At 39.2% G+C, this 21,427-nt stretch overlaps 1 protein-coding gene across 2 annotated transcripts in view; it reads left to right on the forward strand.

Moving 5' to 3' along the window:
* The window catches only part of OSBPL10 (oxysterol binding protein like 10), a 116,429-nt gene that overhangs the window by 75,149 nt on the left and 19,853 nt on the right, over positions 1–21,427 (forward strand). Inside the window, exons 6-7 of one of the 2 annotated variants that reach the window (XM_063408685.1) lie at positions 1,162–1,313; positions 19,208–19,354. In XM_063408685.1, the coding sequence (XP_063264755.1) occupies positions 1,162–1,313; positions 19,208–19,354 (299 nt within the window). Of the gene's footprint in view, positions 1–1,158; positions 1,314–19,207; positions 19,355–21,427 lie in introns of both variants that reach the window. The other variant, XM_063408680.1, reaches the window with a different exon arrangement.

Genomic DNA, 21,427 nt, shown 5'->3' on the forward strand with positions numbered 1-21,427 from the left:
CATAGTCCTGTGGGAGAGGGGGAAGGGAGGAGAGGGAAGGGGAGCGTCCAGAGGCCTCCAGGGGAAGAGGGGAAAAGAGGGCGAACCCCCTTGCGTTAGCATTCTTATCACAGAGGTTCAAAGGGGCGCGGTAACATTCTCCAGCCAATGAGGTTACAGATACAGGATACTGCAGGGAGGGTACAGACTTGGGATAAACCATACATTTTCCAGGGGTGAGCTAGAACAAACCATTTCCATAAAATGCAATCCCACACTTTGTGATGCTCTGCATCGTCTTAAAAATTCGTCTGTGATGAGAGGAGATCCTCCCTGTGGCGCCAACTGTATATTCATATAGAAATTATGGTAATGACTGAAGAGCTGTAATTTTCTTATCCATATCTCTACATTTTATAGCAGCATGTAATTAATAGCTGAAATTTTAAGTCCTGTGCTGAGGGCTACTGATTTGATGTTCAGACTATGTTTTAGAGCAGTTAGGGAGGAGCAGCTGTGCACTTACCTTAGCTGATCATACTTTCTGTCATGGCATCCCTAAATACAGACCCATCCAGGAAATCAAGTGCCCCCAGAAATAAGGTTTGCTCTGATGGCAAGTTCTGTTTGATTCATATTTAATGTGTATCTTTCTAATGAGACCTCTTTTAAACTGTGGTCTTGGTACCAGTAAAGCATTTTAGTACTTAATCAAAAAACCCCACCACTTTTAATAGTACAGACAGAAATAAAATACAACTGCTAGGCTTAAAGCTTTGATTTTAGGCAGATGAAATGGAGGATTTACTTGCATAATGTCATAACAATGAAAATAGTGGGTAGAGAATTCTTGCTTAGTTTCCAAGGTATGCCTTTTACATAAGGATTATACAGTCTGGTCGTAGGACTAACATTAATTGACTTAAAAAATCACAGATAAGTTGGCCTCTAAGATGCTTACTTTGGTTTTTTAGGGTGTTTCTTGCTTCCAAAGGCAGGGATATCATTTGACATACTGCATAAGCTAGTTCAGAAAGTACAAGATGATTTTTTGCTAAAGTAAAACTGTACATAGAAGCAGAGAAGAGATACAATTAATTTAGATCAGTAGAATGGTAAGGTGAATGTAGAAAATCTGTAATCTCTCTCTTGTAAGCTGATACGTGTTTTCTGCTTCAGAAGGTATCCTGGGATGGCCTGGGCCCAAGTCACACTCCACAGAGCAACTGAAAAATGGTGCCCTCAGCTCCTTATCCTCTGCTAGTGCCAACATTACGTGGGCAATAGTACCATCTGCAGCCCAGGACGCACCGGCACTACAGCCAAACACTGAGGTAAGCGTGCTTGGTCTCTGCAGGCTGTTCTTTAGACACAGACCATGTGTGATGGTGGATACTTCCATTGATAAATGATCGTGTTTTGTCTTGATATTGTACTCTTGGTTTTGAAGTTACTTGTGAAAATGATAAGTTTCATGCAAAAGTGCACTCCAAAAACTTGAAAAATACGTTGATGATATTGTTCTGTGCTTTAACTTCTCTGAGGTACTTGGGTTAGCAAACTTTGTCAAGTGTACAGTTTCTTTCTTAATCTTAAAAGCAATCAGCAGATTGTCAGTACACATTTCTATCCTCTGATACAAATAAAAGCTATTTATTTATTTTTCATTCTGGTTTGAGATAGGAGACACTACTTGCTTGCTACTTGTTCATTTATGTTTGTGTTTGCTCTTGGGCATCTCTTGAGTATAGCTAACTGTTCTTTGAGTTGAAAAATGATGTTATTTCCTGATCCCTTTTCCTGTTAAGTGATTATGGGCAGAACTTGTCCACATCATCCCGCATCAACCAGCTGATTTGTGCTTTTGTGGCATTTACTTGGTAAAGGGCAGTTCTGAAGCATCCACTCTTTGAGGAGACTCACAGCTGCGTATCAGACATCTCATGCACTGAAAATCTCTCATCATGACAAACTTCTCCAGCTTCTGCAGTCTGCTTCAGTAACCAGTCCTGCCACAAGGAAAACACTTCACTCTGAGACCCTAGAGATTATAGGGCACCTGGAGCACGTGAGACCTGGAGAACTGGAACAAAGTTTTTGAAAGAGCTGAAGAAACTAGTGAATGCTCTGGGCAATTGGAATGGCTTCAATTAAATTACATCGCCTTTGACAAAATATGTAATGGCTGGAGACATCAATAAAGCTGTTTTCTCAGTTCTTTTGTAGTATGTTGAATTGAATACAGTTTAAAAAAATTTCACAGTTAAACCAGGATTTTTTAAACATGTTCCTTTGGTCCTCTGTCCTTAGAAAGGAATTTTGAATTCTACTCCTAGTGTGCATTTACCAAAATTTAAATTACGTGTAATTACTTTATTAGGAAGCTGTGTAATTTCTTTTTTTATAGAATCCAAGTGTACTTTTTACAGTGTGTTTTTAAGACAAGAGGCTATTTAAGAGTATTGTTTTGGGAATTACTACTTACTGGACAACCAAAATGTTTCATTAGGATTTTTTTAGTTTTTGTTGGTATTCTTTTTTATTCTTGATCATCCACTAAAGCCAAATGGGATGTGGAAGCATGAACTTTGCAGCAAGAACATGAAGATCAGCAGCTGATTTTACTCACATTAAGGTATCATTTTACAGTTGAGTTGAGCCATTTATGACATGTTTTAAATGACAGTATTTTGTTATGAGTCCAATCACTTCCTGTTCATTTGCTGATGAGAGACCCTGAGTTGTGTTCGTGGCTTGAGGTACTGCTTAGCATGTGAAACTCGTGATTTATTGACAAGGGAGTGCCCTTGAAGGGGTGAATAGAAACAAGCAAGTGTAGGAAGTGTTTCTAGTACAGAATCCTCAGTGCTTTGAGGGCAGTCTTCCTGAAGTCAGCAGCCTGAGTTTGGAGGCCCTGAGGCATTAGGCATTAAAAAAGAAGAAAAAGAGGTGGGGGAAGAAAAAGAGTAAGAGCTTTAAGTTACAAAAAGGTCTACTCAAGATGGTGTTTTTGGTAGAAGCGGTGAATAGAAGTTTGTGGATTGGTCAAGCAACAAGAAGCAGCTGGAATCAGGCATGCAATTTTTGTTATGTAGTAGTACAGTTTAATAAGCAGAAATTTGGTTTTGCTGTGAGGAAATGGCTTAAACCAGGATTCATTCCTGGAAGTCCTTTACAAACCTGCATCTTCCCTTACACAGAGTCTGCGTGTGTGATGCTGAGATTGATACTGTTGGCTCTGAATTTGAAGTGTTTTTTCAGTGTAGCTGATACACTTTTCAGTTTTGATCATTTTGGTGATTTTTTTTCTGAGAAACTTAACAGTTACCCTGGTAAGAATGCTATCTGAGCCGGGTAGTCACCCAGGAGACTGTCTGACACACCCAAAGTTATCAAAGATGCTTGATTTGACACAGTTTAACAATTCTGTGTGCAGGATGTCATCATATTTTTAAATACATTGTAGCCTTGTGTGTCCAAGGCGAGAGCCTAGATCTGGCACTGAGTAGGCACTTTATTTTCAAAGATATAGAAGCACTAACTGTGCTAATTACTTAGCATGTATAATAATACATAAAAGCAAATGCAAATCATCACTTGTTTGTAGTCCAGATACTTTGTTGTTAATAACAGTGGTGACATTAGTAGAGAAGGAGAAAATGCTTCTAGATGCCATTAGCTGACATTTTGTTGACACTGAATGCCCTGATTTATTTTTTTATATATCTGATAGCATCTTTTAGAGGAAAAGAGGAATCCACAAGTATCATTCAAATGAAGCTTATTTCTCTTGATGATTTTCTTTTAAACAAAACCCAACTAGGCACTAGATAATCTTGGTTTCTTGAAGAAGCTGCTGGGGTTCAGCTTGCCAAATATACCTCCCAGAAGAAATAAACCTTGCTTTTACAGAAGTTATGAGATGAGAGTGCTAGTTCCTGTATCAGTGCTATCAAAATAATTTCGATCTCTTCTTTGACTGGTCTAGATGGTTATTCTTTAAAAAAATCTACCATTTTATGGTTTAGCCTCTATCTCTTAGTCACAAGCTATACCCCAAAGGATTGGGAGAGAGCTTTTTGATGAACTCTCAGTGTAATATAGTAGGTGTAGCAACCAAACAAATTGTGAATTGACCTCTAGTCTGAAATAGAAAATGCCATTAAATGGCTAACTTTGAGGAGCAGCAGACTCAGCTGCTTATATTATGGAGTGTTATTTATAAGGAAAAGGTAATTTTAGGAATGTGGATCAGCAGTGGTTTTAAGAAGAAAACAGAGACGTGATGTTGGGGCAGAGGGGGTTATGGATGACTGCTGAGGAATCTTTTCCCTGCAGCTGCCTGCCAGTGGCAGCATGACCGAGTGGCTGAGTGTGTTCAGTGATAACTGTGCTGAATCTCAGCAAAGCATTCAGACACTTTGAGGCTGTGCATCAAGCGGCATCATTAATGAACCAGTGACAGGTTTTATATGTTTATGAAGAAGTGTGTGGATCTTTACAATTCTCTGGAATAACAAGGTTCATCTAACGCAGTTTTCTTTGAATTCTTAAGTATTATTGAGGAATGTAGAAAGTTCTGGAGCTGAGTTTTAATGCCATAGGTAACTAAAGTAAAACTTTTCTTTTTGGTCTGTCATACTGTCAGGGTTTCAGAAATGCAGCATTTCTTCTCTGGTGAAGTAAAGTAGAAGCTAAAGATGATCCTCTTTAGACAATATGTTGGTGCTTACTTGCTTTGTTTTATTTAGGGCATTTCCTGCTTCCAAGTGCAGGGATATTGTTTTAGGTACTGCTTAAACTTTATTCAGAAAATAAAAGATTTTGTGCCAGAGATTATTTTCTTTGTGTTCCTTTCCTATTATTTTTTTAGAGCTGTGATGTAGGACAGCATGAAGAAGGCTGTTGTCTTTACAAGAAGTTACCTCTGAGAGTGAATTGCCAGATCAAGCAATTTCATTTCTTATTTTCCATATTTTTTAAAATATTTTGTAAGTATCTAAATTTTAGTTGTTGGGGGTTTTTTTTGTTGTTTTTTTTTGTTTTTTTTTTTTAAATCTGTCCACCTGAAACAAAAGATGGAAGGGATAAGGGCTGAGCTGCACAGAACTATTCTCAATCTAATGATAGTTGATGTACAAGGCTCCTGTGCATCCCCTAGTGAACCACTTTGGACTTTTTGGTGTAAGTTGTATTATAATTACAAGGTAATTTCTAGGGTTTTTCCTTAAAGCAGAACAGAACAAATCTGGTGTGAAATGTGCCAGAGGTACACTCTTCAGACCTGTGATGTGAACTTGGTCTCTGTCCAGTCTGCCATAAATGGGACTCTGCTTTCTTCATTTATGGTTTAATAATTTTGAAATTTTTCCCAAGAAATACTGAAATCAGTTTGAATGTCGTAGTAAATTCAGTTGTAATAAACTCGGTGTCAAAGTAGAATAAAGGTGTGAATCATTTTCACGGGTGAACTACTATTCCAGTTCAACTAATTGTCATTTTGGGTATCAGAATTCCCCCTCTGAGCTGTCAAAGAGTAACTGCAGGCCAAATGCTTCCCCTGACAGCTAAACACAAATAGGTAACAGGCTGTTTTTATGTGGGGTCTGAAAGGGAAGGAATAATTTTCTTTGGATCTATTAAGTTTAGTTAAGAATTATTTTGAAAATTGTTTTGTAGTTAGATCTGCAGTATAGCCCTCTTCTTGTGATTTTTATGCCTTAAAATGCCATGCCAGCTGATCCTTCCCATCCTGTGGATCTGGTGCTTGTGCTGTCGCTGTCTCTCTGCCTTCCTGTCCCTAACTTTCTCTTGCCTGTGAGTGTGAGCAGCTGTACGCATGCTCCAAATAGAAGTGTCTTTTTAATAGGATTGAAGTTTGAGCTCTGTAGGATTGAGCCTTTAGCTCTGATTATCTAACTGTTAAACCAGATTTTAATTGTGATAGTGATTGCAAGGGCAGTCAAGCCCTGGTTATTAAAAATATTTTAGTCCCCTGGATGATCTGAACCTTGATATTTTCAGTTGTAACAGGGAACTGTTTAACTTCATAAGTTTATATATTTTTTCGCATTTCTTCAGGTGATAGTTTCTTTCAAGCTCTATTTTGTTTTTTATCTGTATGTAAGTATATATCCTAACATGACTTTAGAGCCATTACAGAATGTATTAGAGAGGCTAAGAAATAATTTTAAAAATGCTCATGCAATTTTAGACACTCAGCTGGATAAAAGAAATTATTTCTAATTCAATATTACCTTTATTTATCTGTGTCTCAGCAGATGTGCCCGGGTCTGTGGATTGTTTCCTAGTATAATTCATTTCTAGTGCTTCCTAATTCCTTTTTGTATTTGACAGAAATGTGTATAATTGAAGTTGGGAGATGAGCTTAGCCATGAACATACAGTGATGGGCAAGAGCAGTAATGGAAGAACAACAGATCAGGATGGGAAAGTAATGTTTGCAGTATTACAGGCAGTCCCTTTTCACTGTTTGGTACAGACATTACAGGGTTTCTCAATGTGCTCTGCTTTTTGTCCTCTGCATGATTAAGTGCTTTTCAGGCTGAAGAGCACAGTGAATGGCCTGTAATGATTTAGCAAAATTAATCTCTAGGTAAAGATGGTACCAGTTAATCCGTTCACTATGTGGACCATCTAAAAAATGAAATCTGAGGTAATCAGTTGAAGGTATATTTAAAGATTAAATGTACAATTAGACTGAAAGTAGAATTAAATGATCCTAAGCCTGCTACAGCAGCACTGACAATGACTAAGATAATCTAGCTAATTTTGATTTGATTTTTCTTGCTAACTTTCTGGAATAGCTACAGTGTCAGCAAACAGTCCTCTAGTAAAACTGTTGATGCAAATAATTAATAAAAATTTTATTACCAGCCAAACCCACTGCATATTACTGAATCCCTTCTACCTCCGAAATGCATGTGTTCCAGCTGCTATCTATATAATTCAGAGTAATATTCTGTGTAAAAAACCCCAAATCCTTTATTGCAGATCTGCTTCTAATTTGAATAAACATGAGGTTCTGATTGATATGGCATTCCATAATTACTAGTGAAAAGTCAGTGAAATCTAATCACTGGAGTATAAAGAACTTGGGTTGCCTTGCAGTAAGGCTTAAAAATTAACTTTAAGTGGATCAATTGCATACTTTATTCAGTATAAAACTTGTGCTCCTTGCTAAAGTAACTCTGAAGTCAATGTTAATTTTATTTCAGGATTGTATGCCAATTTTTTATGTGCCAGTTAATTTGCTTTGTGTTATCAATTTATTTCTTAATATGTGTATATATGTGGGCTTGGTGATACTGCCCATTAGAAATCTTACCCATCTCATTAAGACTGTCAATTACTTAACTAGACCTTAAGTTGGGCTCAGCTCTCTTACAGACAGAATTTGTCTCAGGTTGGCATTGCTTGATCTTGCTTAGTGAATCATCCAAATGGGCTTCAGCTGTTCTGTCTGGTCTTGCTTGAAAAAACCCTGGGGTTTTTAGCTTGTGATGATGAACTCTAGTGGTTCTTTATTTGAAAAGCCCAGAATGCGGAAATATATCCCAGCTGTGATAACAGAATTTAATTCTAAAATTTGTCCCAGAGGAGGACTTAGAAGGAGCAGGTGAAAAAGGCAGAACTCTTCTACATTGAAAGAGAGTTTTTGAGATGGACCAAGTGATTGATTCATCAGACTGAGAACAATTCGTAGAAGCTTTTCAAGCAGAGAGTTCCACTGGCCTCAAGAAGTTAGACATACAAAAGGAGACTATCTTCTAGGCCTAATTTGTTTCACATACATGTTGAATGTTCTCTTGCTATGATTTATTATGATTCAGTTTTCTTTTGGAAGACTTTAGGATTTTTGTTTTGGTTTTTTGAGTTTTGTGTGTTTATCATCACTGTGAATGTGTATAATGGATGAGCAATGAAATTGCAGGAAGAGTCAGAGTAGTTTAATAAATGTGTTGTGTTGGGGCAAGACTGTTAATGCCGCTTGGATTAATATGTCTTCACCATTTCTGTCCTCTTACAAATATGCTGACATGTGATACTGCATACAAGAAATAGCACTGTGAGAACTGGATTTACATATAGATTGGTATTGCAAGACCAGATGATTGTAAAGGTTAAATTTGCAGTTGTCCATCTTTTTGTGCCCTCTTTGCATATGTGAGTGGTGTATTATTGACTAATGTGGCGGTATTTTTCCACCGTAAATTTGCTTAGCTAGCATACAAAGAGACATAAAAGAGAATTACAGCTGGCTCAATGACTTCAGCTCTGTTACTTCCTAACTTTTCAGTTACTGGGCATTGCAGGCAGAATCATAATGGAACCAGAGTACTCTGGCTTGAAAGGGACCTTCAGAGGTCCTGCAGCTCAGCACTGTGGGAGCAGCGCTAATCAGGTCAGCTTGTCCAGTCCTGAACACCTCCCACAGTGGAGGTCCCACAGCCTCTGGCACTCTGAAATTTCTCTAGGGATTTTGTCAATGGGAGCAAAGGGTTGTTTGATGAGGAAAGGCATCATACTCAATGTGCTGTACTGTCTGGTGAGCAGCTAAAAGGGACCTACCTTCTGGGACCCTTACCAGAAGGTGTTTGTCCTCCCTTTCTTCACAGGAATATGAGGCCTGAAAAACCTACTACTGCAGGTTTTTCCCCAAGGATCTCATTCTAGAGAGGATGCCTTGCAATATAGGGCAGTGTCTAAAGTGTGGCTTTCTGCCAGCCTTTCCTCCTGTGCTGCTCTCCTGCACCAACCTACAGCTCAGTATAGTTTTGTGTCTTTAGCTCCCCAAAAGTTATCACTATGTGACTTTCAGACCCCTTGTGGTATCTGAAGTGCTGCCTGGCAGTGACTAGAACCTGTCCTGCTGCACTCTGTGGTTTTAAGCTTGTACACTTTCTTTCAGTAGTGTCAGATACTCTCTTTGTTGCTGTTTGATACTCTATTTGTTACTTCTAAAAAATTTAATTTGCAAAATAAAACTGAATATGTTTCAGGAAGTTCTTCACTAGTATCTGTATAGCATTAGGTATAGGTTTTGTTCAAGTTGTTTATGATGTGATGCTCTCTATCTTATGGTTGTGATTTATGCTAGCCTTCAAGGTTTTCTGCTTTAATTTAGGACGAGTCCGTGGGGCTTTTTCTCTTCGCGCATTTTGTTTTATAGTCTCATGTTACTGTTTTCTTTCTGATGATACCAGTGATGAAATATATTTATTCCCAGTTCTTACTGAATTTATGCAATACTGCAAAGTCCTCTTGTATTTTAGGATTCAGATTAAACAGTTCTGTATTTCAGTAGCCCTCATTTCATGAAGGGTGCTCACAAGCATGTGTGGACTGGTACTGATGCTTAATCTTTCCCTGTGGAGCCTGTGCTTGCGAATTAGCTGCTTTTCAGCCAATTTTTAGAACTGACTACCTTAGGTTTATGAAAATCAATTTTTGCAAGAGGAATTGTCTTACGAAGAATATGTGAACATGTGGGGAAAAAGTTGTCCAGCAAACATTATTTGGTGCATAACAGGATTACAGTGCTGTAGGTAATGCAAATGAGGAACTCTGTTCAACAGGATATTTAGTCACTGATAGATTCTTTATTTTTAAACATAATCGCTTTAAGAGTTAGCTTTGAGTATCTTTTTTGAATGCTTGCACAGGCTATCCTGCAATGTAAACATAGATGTTCTTTGTTTCATGTTACATGCATTTGTTCCTATTTTTTAAACAAAAAAAAGTCCTTTTTCTTCTGAAATCTCTTATTATCTGGTCCTCATCACTGCTACATTGTTATGTTCAGCCCTAAATATAGTCAGAGGACAGAGTAAAACACATCTGCAATGTAGGAAAAGGAAGCTTTTTGAGCTTGTTCTTTAATGATGAAAAGACTTTAGTTCCCAGAGATGCTCCTGCAAAACATTAACAAAAAGGCATTAGTACAGCTCCCTAAATGGTCAGTATCTGGATAATGTGCTTGTCTCCAGATGCCTGGCAGATTGTTTTTGTTGAAAAGGAAAAAGATTGCAGACCTATTTGTCATCTAAGGTAGAGGCTTTGTGATGGCTGTCTTTGCTTGCATTGCCTGTGTGTCAGCCTGTCTATGCAGCGTCAGTGTCAGGATTCATTTCTGCTTTGCTTGCTTTGCAGTGACGGGATATCTCCTGAAGAAGGATAGGTATTTCTTGGTTCAGTAGATGTCTCAGCTATTACAAGTTGTATCCAATTAATCTTGTATGATAGACAGATTGCCACACTTTGATCCTTGCACTTGTCCCTAGCTGAGAGATTTTCTGAACATCAAGTGTGTTTAGCATACTCAATGAAAAACAACCCCAAGCAACAAACCACAAAACATATACAAATTATCCATACACACAAAAAAGAGATGCTTTAATCATTGATGGTACTAGTTTGAAGAATTTTATTTTCTCTGGAGACCTGAATTGCCAAACACAAATAACAAATTTGGCAAGAGATTAATTTCTGGGCACTCTGTAGACATTCTTTCCTGATACAAGCTTTTTCTACCAAATAATACCTGGTTTGACCTATTAGTGCTGAATGATGTATCTGCAGTTACATAAATGCTTTGACCCTACGCTGTCAGAACACAAACTCAGATACAGCAGTTACTAACCTATTCAGATAGATGTGCCTGGATTGTTTTTCTTGGCATACATAGCTTAAGGTAAGTTGAAAATCTGCCTATTATACCATTTTTTCTTTGTTATATGAAGGACAAAGTAACTGTCTTGCTGATGGGTTCTGTGTGTAGATGACAAAAAGAAAGTGATATTTTTGCTTCCCATGTTGGTATGTGTAAGTTATTGTGTATTCACTTTTTCATTGTAAAATCCTTCTCCTTTGATTCTCATCCTCTATTACTTTCTTTGATATTTTAAAAGTTAACTTTCATTTTGGTTCATCATTGGCAGAGCTAAGCTCTAATGACAGAATGCTAGAAGAAGTGTGACTGTGAGTTTGTCTTGGGGTTTGAGGTGGGTGGGTTTCCCCTTGAGGTGGTAGACTTTCTGCATTAGGGGAAACAGCTTCTATGAAATACTGAGAGTAAATTAAAAAAATGCAGCTGAGCTGTGCCTGCCTATTTTGCTACCTTTAAGAAACCTTTTTCAGGAGAAAGGAAGGTGTACACACGTAATAAGTTTTGCTCTCTAAATTGTCCATTTAAGATCTGCTTTGCTTCTGGGCTTGTTTCGTGGCTTTGAAAACATCAAACCTTGAACACTGTACAACCTTGAGTCTCTTTGAAAGTCACTTTAACTTTGGTATCCAGGTGCCAGCATTACAGTAAGCATATGGGATGTCGGTGTGTTTGAGGTTTTGTCTTTGATCTGCTGATTCTTTGCAGTGATAGTCACAGTTGCCACCAGACGCAGAGCATAAATAAGACTACAGTAAGATACAGGGAGGCCAGGGCTCAAGCAATGACCTGACTTCAGCACCACTTTTCCAACTCAATTTTTCACCTTCCTCTGCTTACATTGTGTGGTGGTAAATGTTGAGAACAGTCTTTTCTAATTTTTTTTTTAATTTGAACTGTTCTTGAAGAGTAGAAAATCTTATATAAAGAGGTACAGGAGTTTGTTTGATATTAAAAAGTTTTACTGCCTTATAGTTAAGATTAGACTTGATAATCTGTAAATGACAATGCATTTAGAAGCTACAGAAAAAGTGAGTGGATGAGGATTATTTCAGGAATCAGTCTTTACAGTGGGTAATAAATGTGTTTCAGACTTCATTTTGTTTCAAGATTTAGGTTGAAGTAAACAGAGTTTCTGTTTAGTTTCTATTAATTTCAGTTTTCTATATGGGACTAATTCTTCCTTTCAAAGCCTATAGTGGCTTGTGTGGCAAGATTTTGGTAATGGGGGGGTACAGGGGTGGTTTCTGTGAGAAGCTGCTGGAAGCTTCCCCTGTGTTTGACAGAGCCAATGCCTACCAGCTCCAGGATGGACCTGCTGCTGGCTGAGGCTGAGCCCGAGCCCAGCAGTGATGGTCGCAGTGCCTCTGGAATGACAGACTTAAGATAGGAGAAAAAAGGGAACCCTGCAGCACAGCAGCAGAGAGAGGAGTGAGAATGTGAGAGAAGCAGCTGCAGACACCAAGGTCAGTGAAGAAGGAGGGGAAGGACATGAAATGGTCCAGCTGCTAGAGCAGACATTATTCTGCAGCCCGTGGTTCAGAGCATGGTGAGTCAGGCTCTCCCCGTGCAGCCCATGGAAAACCACAGTAAAGCAGATACCTGCCCACAGCCCCTGGAGGACCCTGTGCTGGAGCAGGGACCCTGTGGAAGTTTATGCTGGAATAAGTTCCTTGTAGGATCTGGATCTATGGATCTGAGCGGACAGAAGCCCACATTGGAGCAGGTTTTCTGGTAGGATTTGGGACCCTGTGGGGGACCCATGCTGGAGCAGGCTGTGCCTGAAGGACTGTACCCTGTGGAAGGGACCCACGGAAGTGCAGGTGGTGGAGAACTGCAGCCCATGGGAAGGACTCACGTTGGTGAAGTTTGTGGATGACTATGGCCGGTGGAAGGGAGTCTGTGCTGGAGCAGGGGAGGAGTCTGGATCACAGTTCCCCTCAGGCAAGGTGTGAAGTACTGACTGCAAATCCCATTCCCTGTTGCCCTGCACCACTGTGGGGAAGCTGGTAGGAAGTAGTAAAGTTGAGCCTAGGAAGAAGTGGTGGGAGGATGGTGTTCAAGGTACGTTTTAATTTTCTCGTTACCCTACTCTTATTTGATTGGTAATAAATTGAACTAGTTTCCCCAAGTCAAGTCTGTGTTAGCTTTGAGGTAATGAGTGATTTCTTCCTGTCCTTAGCTCAACCCATGAGCCTTCCATTGTATTTTCTCTCTCCTCCCCAGCTGAGAAAGGGAGTGAAAGAGTGCTTTTGATGGGCACCTGGCTCCTAGCCAAGGGCAGACTACCACAACCAGTAGCATGACAATATGCTAGTCTGTGTATAAAATAATAAGTACAATTTACTGCACAAGCTACATTTGACGACTGCTAATGAGGGATGGATACAGTAAGCTTGCATGCTTTTCTGTCAGGTGCATCCTACAGTAAGTGCAATTAAATGTGTTGTGCCCAGTGGAAGTGGAGAAGTGGCACAGGCAAGTTAGTGCAGTTTTGTCATTTCTGATCCAGTGACAAGCCCTGCAAGGAGCTAACAGCTCATTATATGCTACTACTTTGGGGTGTTCTTACTGTATGTGCTTTACAAAAGGAGTTCTAACTTTAGTATTGAAATTGGTGAAAATCTTAGGAGGCCAATTTCTCACATTACTGTAAATGTGCTAAAACTCCCTGACCTTACGGAGTTATATTTAATCTTACACCCACGGAAAACCTGCCTGCAAGCTCTCGAGTTACACAAATGCAAGTATAAATGATGCTTGCAAACCTATGCAGTTGTTGAAGGGAATTTGAAAATCAAAATGAGGCCTTTGACTTTTATATGCACTAATAGGGACCAAAGATAATTAGCGGATTCTGCAAAAAATATGACAATCCTTGTCTAGTCTGAAAATGCTAACTGTTTAATATTACTTCTAACTTATTCCGTCTTTCTCTTGATGCAGACACGTTTCGTAAATGGGTTTGTTTTTACAATCTTTTGCATTGTTTTGAACATGGAAGGACTTAAAGAATACTTCCCTTGGAATATTAAAAAATGGTATATTTTTATCTGGATGTCTTAAGTTTCTAAGATTCATCCTCTTGCTCCTGACTACAGTCCTTTTTATAGTATATGAAAATATTTTCATGCCTAAATGAAGATTCTTAGACTATTTTTTTGTAGTTATATGAAGAATATGAGGTCCTCAGTGTGTCCCTGATATACATGGATATACGTGTCCCTAATATCCCAGGATATACATGGTCTCTGCTTACTACCATGGTGGAGAAAAGGCTGAGTTACTCTATGCCTTCTTTACCTTGGCCTTTACTGGTAACAGACTTTGAGATCAGAGAGAAGGTCTGGAGGTAGACTGACCCTTGGTGGAGGGGAAACAGATTAGGCAGCACTTATACAGCTCCAGGTTCTCTAACAGGTTAGAGAACTTGGGAGAGGTTTGTGTAAACTAGAGGAAAGTAAATGTCATTCATTTTTTTTTTTTAAAGGGGCAAGAAGGAACTCTCTGGGTGTTCTGGTAGCATCTGGGGAGCTGCAAGTTTGTCAGCCTCTCCTCAGTCCCTGGGAAGGTGGGGGAGCAAATAACCCTAGAAGGTGTCTCCAAACACATAAAGGACAAGAAGGCAATTAGAAGTAGTCATAATGGACTTACGTGTATCCCAGGGGGACACAGTGGGGCTGGCACTGTTCCACATCTTTATGAATTACCTGGATGGTGATGCAGAATGCACTCCTGGAAAATTTGTAGGTGATGAAAAACCTGGGAGTAGTGGTTGATGAGCCAGGGAGTTGTGTGCTGCCATAGAGAGAGAAATCTTGGCAGTCTAGGCAGAGAGGAGTCTCTTAAAGATAAGCTCAGGGAAGTTTCAAGTCCTGTATCTGAAGATATTTGAGGGCAAACTCTTGCAACTATACAGGCTGGAGGCCATCTCTTTGGAAAGCAGTTCTGCAGAGATCATGGTGATCAACAAGCTGACCATGAACCAACAAAATCTTTTTGTGGCCAGCAGGTTCCTGGGCTGCTTTAGGAAGAGTGTTGCCAGCAGGTCGAAATTCTTCCCCTCTTCTTGGTGGAAGTGAGGCCACATCTGCAGTGTTGTGTGCAGTTCTGGGCTCCCCAGTGCAAGAGGGGCATGGACTTACTGGGATAAGTCCCGCACAGGCCCACAAAGATGGTGGAGGTTCTGGAGCATCCTTCCCATGAGGATGGTCTGAGAGAGCTGGGACTGTCCAGCTGGAGGAGAGAAGGCTCAAGGGTATCTTATCAATGTATAAAAATAGCTCACAGAAGTGAGGAACAAGGAGACAGATTTTTCTCAGTAGTGCCCAGCGACAAGACAAGAGGCAGTGGGCACTTGGAAGTGAATCTGAACACCAGAAAAATGCATGTCTGCTGTGGAGAGCATTGAACACTGGCGTGGGTTGCCCACAGAAGTTGTGAAGTCTCCATCCTTGGAGATAATTAAAGCTTAGCTGGACACAGTCCTTAGGCAATTGGTTCTACATGTACCTCCTTGGGCAGGGTGTGGGACAAGAAGGTACCAAGAAGTGTGTTCCAACCTCAACAAGACTCTGACTTGGTGTGTTCCTTTCTTCCCCTCAAAAAACTAACCAAGATGAGACCCAGGTCATTCTTGACAGTATTCTTGCATTGTATGGTTTGTGAAATATGTTGGAAAATGAAGCTCTCAGTATATCTGTATTAATTAGCTAACAGTTAATTTCCAGCACAGCAGTTAATTTGAAAAATTAACTTGCTGTAGAAGGACAGAGGCACATTTGCCTTTTCACAGAAGTATGGCTTTCGATTCTGTGATTCTATCCCAGGCTTGTCAGAGTGTCTTTTTTCTAAAAGCATTTTTTCAAAATGCAGAATGTTTCCTTCAGAAACAATTTCTTACCCTTACAGGTTTCATCTGTTAAAAAAGAATCAGCATGTTTTCTGATGGAGACTGCTGACTAGAACATCCGTTTTGTATCCCAGCAGATGACCTCTCTGAATTAATCGATTCCAGTTCTAATGAGGTGACCTGTTTAAAATAGCTCTCTGCTGGTGTGTATTTTCATGTCTTTGGCATTTAGACTTTGAAGTGCATCTCTTCCTGGGATTTTTAGAAATTATCTTTCATTTTCTCTTCAGATTTTTCTGAAAAATGCTGGTGCTTCAGCCCAGTATTGGAAAGAGATTTTGATTAAAATGATTTTAAATATAAGCCCATTTTTTGGGCTATTGTTGGCTGTGGTTGTTTGTGACTGGTTCAGAATAGGATTTCTCAGGGTCAGCACCTAAGCCAGGCTGTGCTGTTCGTTCCCAGGCTGGGCAGTGCACAGCTCAATAGCTTTTACATTATGCTCTGACACAGGGGTGGAGCAGATCTCTGCTTTCCTAGGTCAGTGTTGCAGTTATGTTTTACAGGACAAGGTAAAAAAAAAGTCTGTATCTGATAATTCAGAAAAGCTGCAGTTAAAGGATAATCACTCCACATAATCCTTTGCTTTCTGCTGAATGCTTACGCATTGGATACTACTAAACTGCATGCGATTTTCATGGGAAGAAAAAGAATTAAGGAGTGGTTGGGCTTTTATGACACTTTAAGGATACGCTGGCTTTGTATTTTGTGACTGCATGTCCACTCACACGGTGTGGTGCTTACATGTTGTTTTAAGAAAATGTGTTAGTTAAAGTTAGTTTATGTGCTCCTAAAAACCTATGTAATAGGTATGTAGAACAGCTAATGAGAAGAGAGGGAAATATAGAAAAGATTCTGCTTTCTGAAGATGGCTGCTCTTCCGTTCCTGTAGCATAAATTGTAAACTGTTTCCTTAAGTTCTTTTCCCTGGAAAGTGAGAAAAGAGCAGTTGTCTGCATGTCATTCACTGAAGGTCACTAGTGTGTTGATGACTGTAATAGCAAAACTGTGGTTTTTTTGGTGACCTTGCACAAGTCCTTAGAATAGGGATAGTTAAGGTAATTAAAATTTTAGTCTTTACTGTGTGCTCATTAAACACGGTTGATCCTAATGTTACATTTTACTCATCCTCCCTGATGAGCAGAAAGGCTTTCATTTACAACAATGCAAATGCTACTTTCCTGAGCAACCCAAGTGTCCATAGCGTGACTTGCTCTGACTGTGGATGTTTTGCAGGGTTAGCAGAGAGAGGTAATTTCACAGAATATTCTGATTTGGTTGCTGTTTTGCTAGTAACAATTAGGAGGCGAGGAAAACCTAACACCTATTTCATCAAGAAAGAAAGAAATAAGCATTTTCTGGCCCTGGATGAATGTGCAGTCTTTGGGAGAAAAAGAAGATTCTTACTGTATAATTTAGTCTGCAGACTGGAATGGGTAATTTGTTAGTTTTCTGATGCTCTTAACTACTTAAGGCTATGCAGCTGTTACATGTTCATGTAAAGGGTTGTCACCTGCTAGCACGTTCTCTTTCTGTCCTCTTTCTGTTTCACACTTGTGCACACTCACACAAATTTGTGCCCCTTCCCCTCCCTCCTGGAAAGCTGCCGATCAGGATATCCTCTGGGAACAGCAGCACCGTTTCCCAGTTGGAGCTGCTTGCATTTAAGCTCACTGATCTCAATGCCATGTGACTGGAAATGCAAGGAGCAGATTGCCATCCGGTGCACACTCTCCAACCCCTCAGATAGAAAAAAAAAAAAAGGAAAAGAAAAAAAAAAAAAGAGGGGGTGGGAGTGAGGAGGGGAGGTTCCCTTGCTTTTTTTGTAACGCTGTTAATTCCTGCTGGAGCTTGTTTGCCGCAAGCTCGGTTCATGGCAGTAACAGAAGCAGCAGAGCCTATTTGGTAGCTCAGTGCTCTCAATGAGGTCAAGCTGGATCAAAGGGAAGCCTCCTGTGGAAGCATCTACTGTAAGTTCTGATACTGCTTTTTCCATGCTACCTCCAAATGCATTGTAGCCTGTGTGACTGAACCAGGCTTCAGTGCTTTATCCTCCCCGACCGATAATTTTGTGTGAGGTCGTCAAGTTTTATGTTAATTGAACTTGTCAGTGAGGTGTCAGTTGGGTAATAATGCTGTGAGTTTTCAGAGAAAAGGGTTTATCGTTCTCTCCTTTTATTTTCTGCAGGAGTGGGAAGAAGAAAGTGTAGTTTTGTCCTTTTGAAAAGCTCCAAGCTGTTGAGGTTACAGCTCACCAGATTTTGTTTTATGTAATCTACATATTCTACTTTCTAAATAAAGCAACTGTAAAGTGTCTTGCAAAGATGCAAGAATGCAAAGATGTCCTTGGGTTTCACCAAATAGCTATTCTTTTAGGAATAGCTACCTCAACGTTTAAGTAATAAAAAAAAAAAAAAAAAAGAGAAAGTGCTTTATTCAAATCTTGGAAACCTCTGTAGTAACTAAATTTCCAAGAAACTCCCCTCACACAAGCTGCAGTTCACCTGAGGGGTCTCTTAACGTGATCGTTCAAAAATATTCCTTTGAAACCTAATTCTGGATATCAGCTGGTTTTAGTGAAACTTTCCAGTTGCGTAGGCTTCCACAGTGAGATAAAAATTTTCTTAGTTTTATGTAATGAACTAGCTGTTCCTGCAGAAATGCAATTTAGCATGAAAGAATGCTAACTTTTTCAGGGAGTGTTGTCTCATTTACAGCACAGAATCTTTGGGCAATAATGACATGCTGGGCTGTAATTTTTCATCTATATAACCCAAATTTTTTTTTCCCTTGAAGTACAAAAAGCTTACTTGAATACATATCTGGAAGGCTTGCAGAGTGGTTTCAATGGATTGAACAAAGTAACTACTACCTGTTTGGATTATTGTTAGTTATACATTGTAAACCCCAAGGAAAAATAAAATATCACAAGTCATTATCCCTTTTGCTATAACGTTCCTCTTGAAGGGACTGGCATGGTGCCTATCTATTGATATTCAGCCTGTATTTTTGGAAACTCAGCAGCACTGGCATTGTGCTGTGAGGTGATGAAGTGTTACAATAGTTATAAAGAGTTATGGCATTGCTCTGCTTCCCAAAATCTAATGTCTTTGGGTTTTTTTCAGAGGTATGTTCTTTAATTATAGTTGTCTTTTTATCTTCTTCAGTTAATATCTTCACTTTCTTATATATATAACTTTGAAGTTGAGTAGAGAAAGGAAAAAACCCTCTGAAATCGGGCCATGCAGCATCTATGTATGACATGAATATTTGCTGAGGAGATTTATGAAAGAAACTTGAAGACTCATTTTCAACTACGTACTTCTATTTAATGAAAAGATGACTTGTTAAATATGCTGTGAGTTTTATCTGACATGACTGCAGTATAAATATGAGAATATGTAAATTAGCATCTCATACTTGGTACTCTCATTCTGAGGAAAGGATCAAAATGCTTTACGAACCCATTGCTGGGTTTTTTATTTATTTGACTATGTACCTTTTCTTGGTTTTAAAAGAGGCTGTCTTCAGTTCTGTCGAGACAGCTGCATTTTAAAACATACATAGTGGGGGGGAAAATACCCATTCTGTATCTTTTTGTCCAGATAGTGACGTTTCTTTTCATTTCAGCATTCAGCTTCTGAGTTGATCGTAGTTGAAGATGAAATGACAGATACTGAAGATAATGAAGAGGAGGATTTAGGAGTCATGGATGATCAACGGAGTGTAATTCTCCATCTCATCTCTCAGCTCAAACTTGGCATGGACCTTACCAGGGTATGAACACTGTATCTCTTTTATATTTGTTCACTGTTGTTTTTTCTTCTCATCCTTCTGTGTGTTTGTGTGCATGGCCGGTTCTTGTGAGTGTGTTTTGCCCCTGTGGACAGCCAAGTTTTCCTCTTTACAAAAGTGTGGTTCCAGAGAGCTATGGGGTGCTGTCTCTTGGTAGGCAGGCTTTCACATGAAGTGACCACAGCAGATATGTTAGAGATGGAGAGGGAGAGAAAGAGGAAAGAAGAAAAAATCCTTCAAAACTCCTGCTAATTTTTTTGCAAGTCTTTCAGAGTGACCATGTGTTGTGTATGTAACCCACAAGTATGTCAGGGTGCACGGGGCTTTGGGGAACAATAATGGCAATTGTATGGATGAAGGATTGGATTCCATTTAATTGCAAGTCAGCTTCAGAAAACCTCATGATAGTAAAGAAATTAGAGTCTTCAGTGTATCTGTTCTTGTCTGTGTTGAGCAGCTCACCAGTTTAACCTTCTGTGCACTCTTCTGGTCATAGAACCAGTATTGTCACAAGCTTATCCATAGTGATAAAAGCAAAAAAATTACAGTGTTGGAGAAATTTTCCTTCAAGTCCTTAGAGTTTTGGAAATGAGGTAGATGTTAAGGAAGCAAGAAATACTTCTTTTTTGAGTAGTCTTGTATTCCAGTGAAACATTCTCATGGGGCTTAATACATAATCAAGTAAATTTTTGTGAACATATGGAATAGCCTTTCCTTGCACAAAGGTTTTCTACTTAAAAATTGCTCAAATAAAACTCCTGTAATCCACTTTTCACAAATAGGAGCTCATTCTGACACTCTCCACAAGTTATATAAAGCTTGGAAGGACCAGAGAATTTCTCTGGCACATGAAGTAGTTTTGCAGGAAGTTGTTCTCATGGGCATTTTGATATTCTGAAGAGTTCATCTGCTTTTCTTTTTTTTAGATATTAATCAAAAAATTAACTTACAAAATAAACTTGTCTCAGCATAGTTTTTTCTGCTTCCTCTGTAACAATTTACAGTGTTTTAAGATAATTACGTTTTTAAGACTGAGCAATCCTATGTTCTGTTGCTGAGTAGCTGCAGAGAAATGAATGTTTTATTCTAAATAAAACAAAAGTTTCACCATTTCCTTTTGAATAATTTATACCTGTCACTTTTTAGTATGTCTGGGGTTATATACAGTTCATTTTTGATTATGTTTTTCTTACATTCTCACTTTTTCTTAACTCATCCTCTTTTCTGTATTGGTTTTATAAGGCTGTCTGAGTCTATAATGTTCAAACTAGGCTAAGATTTCTTATCCATGGTTCTTGTGTCTTCAAAACATTTTGTCTTTGGCAACAAACAAGATTTTTCTTTCCTGATTTTCACTGTCCTCTTTTTGTCATGGCAGAGTAGGCAAAACCCAAAGACACACAGTTAATGTAAATAAGAGAATTTCCTGTAAATAGGAGAAGTGTAGACACTCGTAAGAAAAATATGAATGTAAATACATGATACCCTGTTTCTTACACAGTGTTCTTAAAACACGTTTTTTAAAGATAACGATAAATGTTGAAATGAGAATAGAAACAGGCATATGGCAGAGTTAGATCTGTCTGTAGATCTCTGTGTGATGCATGAATACACATATGATAAGTACTAATGAGACATGCCACATGTGCACATCACTTTTCTGCCCATTTTGAGGATTAAAAAAAATTACTGGACAGCTGGCTGCTTTTTTTATCAACTTTGCTTACTGACATGAGGCCCTTAGGGCCACTAATGTGATGGTAAAGCTGAGTTTGTTGGCTGCACTTCTTCCCATTTTTCATTATTCCTCTGAAAGTCAGATTTCAGAGCACCTTGATGCTCATCACCTTCTGCTGGAAGTGGTTGTGGCACAGCAGTTGCTAGTATCAGAGAATGTTTTTACATGTTTCCATTTTCCTGTGTCTTCTTCCCTAGGGCTGTCTTTGGTTCATTCTGAGAGCTGTGGGTTGCTGCATGATACTCACATGAACAAACAGCTTTTTCTGAGCCCTTGGTGGTTTTGGGTTCTGGATGCATGAGCATTACCTTCACATT

The sequence above is a fragment of the Prinia subflava genome, chromosome 1, assembly GCF_021018805.1.
Source record: "Prinia subflava isolate CZ2003 ecotype Zambia chromosome 1, Cam_Psub_1.2, whole genome shotgun sequence".
Classification (NCBI taxonomy): Eukaryota; Metazoa; Chordata; class Aves; order Passeriformes; family Cisticolidae; genus Prinia; species Prinia subflava.